Consider the following 1733-nt stretch of genomic DNA (forward strand, 5'->3'; position numbering starts at 1 on the left):
GGAGACCTAAGTATATGCGCATTCATACATTTTAACCTCTAGAAAACCCACCGCCTCCCCCCACCATTAATCCGCTGTTTCCTCCTTCGACGTTTCTTCCCCGTTGCCAGCGATCGAAACCAGAGCTCGGCGTCTCCTCTCTCTCTCTCTCTCTGTCTCTCGGTGAAGGATCTCTTCATCTGCCCTCTTTTCGTTTTGGATTTCGAGATTGCTTCCGTCGATCGACGTGGTAAACGTTTGTGGGAAATCGGGCATGGGTTTCTTTCCAGGCTGATTGGATCGGCCTTCTTGTTTCGGTGGGATCTTCCCTCACTTTGATCTTTGTTTGGGGGGCGAAGATTTCGGAGGGAAGATGGGGTATTTGAACTCCATCAGCGGGCTTCAAGCAGACGGTGCTCCGGTCAGCGGGGGAGGACTCAGGTCTCGTTCGTTTATTCCTTGTGAAGTCGTATTAAGGCTTACGATATTCTTTTCTAGATTTGTTTATGTTTCGTATCTCGTGCGATTTTCGAGCTGATCTTATGCTAGCATTCGCTTCATATATTTTGAGTTCTAATTCGAAGGCAAACTAACTAGTTATCGGAAGAGATTTATTTATTTATTATGTATAAACAGTCATTTATTCCTTAATAATTCAATATTAGTTAGATCCTTAATAATTGACAAACAAGTTATGAGATGGTTCCTCAGATATGGATGTGTGAACTTACATGGGAAACATGGTTCTTTTACGCTGAATAAACTCATAGAACTGCTTCCTATCTGTTAAATGTGGTGCTTGAATCTGCAGTTGAATATGTTGCCTAAAGCAGACTGTAAAGAAACATCCTACTCTTGCGTGTCAATCTAACATTAAAACTCATGCTCATTTCTTTCAAGACAGTCAAGATGGGAAGTTTGGTTATGAGTATGCAAGCTGTCCACGGAAAAGATCTTCAATGGAAGACTTCTATGAGACGCTAATTGACAGCGTTGATGGAGAAATTGTTGGCTTGTTTGGGGTCTTTGATGGTAAAATTTCTGCAGTATTTTGTTGTCTTTGTTTATGTTTAGAATGTCTTATCTTTTTTTCTTTTGTATTTGAAATTTTTTGGTAAAATTTTCATAGAAAACCCATTCATTAACTTGCTTCTTTCAATCCTTTTCTAGGGTAAATTTCTCTCGTGGAGAGTTGCTTATACATTCAATATCCTAACGTTAGACTTTGATGCTTTGATGAGTGGTTGTGTAGGTCATGGCGGTGCCCAAGTAGCGGAGTATGTTAAACAAAACCTCTTCGGCAACTTACTCAGGCATCCAAAGTTCATTACCGAGACAAAATCAGCTATAGGTGGTGCTGATTTGCATTTAGTGCGATGAAAGAGCTTTTAAAGAAATATAATATTTGGCTTATGAAATTCATCTGTGCTGTTACCTTCAGCTGATGCATACAACCACACGGACGCAGAATATTTGAAATCTGAGAACAGCCAGAACCGAGAGGCGGGTTCAACTGCATCAACAGCTGTCCTTGTTGGTGATCGTTTGCTCGTTGCAAATGTTGGGGACTCTAGAGCTGTCATATGTAGAGGAGGAGATGGTAAGCCCCACATCCTGAAATCAGTTCTCTTATCATCAATTATGTGTAATGGATTTCTGTACTTCATCTAGAACTAAACCGGCTTAATTTAGATGGAGTTTACTGCATTTTTTGCTTACTAACTGTATTTTGACAACCCAACCTATTTAAGAGC

The 1733-nt window shown here is 40.5% G+C and overlaps 1 protein-coding gene across 1 annotated transcript; it reads left to right on the forward strand.

The window, feature by feature from the left end:
- LOC135606988 (probable protein phosphatase 2C 45) lies at positions 1–1449 on the forward strand. Its single transcript, XM_065098400.1, has 3 exons — positions 1–420; positions 884–1011; positions 1232–1449. The coding sequence occupies exons 1-3, from the start codon at positions 353–355 to the stop codon at positions 1357–1359; spliced, it is 324 nt and encodes a 107-aa protein (XP_064954472.1). The 5' UTR covers positions 1–352; the 3' UTR covers positions 1360–1449.
- Positions 1450–1733: the final 284 nt, after the last annotated feature.

This window comes from Musa acuminata, chromosome BXJ2-3 (genome assembly GCF_036884655.1).
Source record: "Musa acuminata AAA Group cultivar baxijiao chromosome BXJ2-3, Cavendish_Baxijiao_AAA, whole genome shotgun sequence".
NCBI lineage: Eukaryota > Viridiplantae > Streptophyta > Magnoliopsida > Zingiberales > Musaceae > Musa > Musa acuminata.

Excerpts from the sequence above, each read along its gene's own strand:
- LOC135606988 (XM_065098400.1), top strand. The coding sequence starts at position 353 with ATGGGGTATTTGAACTCCATCAGCGGGCTTCAAGCAGACGGTGCTCCG. Across the intron at positions 421-883 it reads GTCAGCGGGGGAGGACTCAG|TCAAGATGGGAAGTTTGGTT; the intron begins GTCTCGTTCGTT and ends CTTTCAAGACAG. Across the intron at positions 1,012-1,231 it reads CTTGTTTGGGGTCTTTGATG|GTCATGGCGGTGCCCAAGTA; the intron begins GTAAAATTTCTG and ends GTGGTTGTGTAG.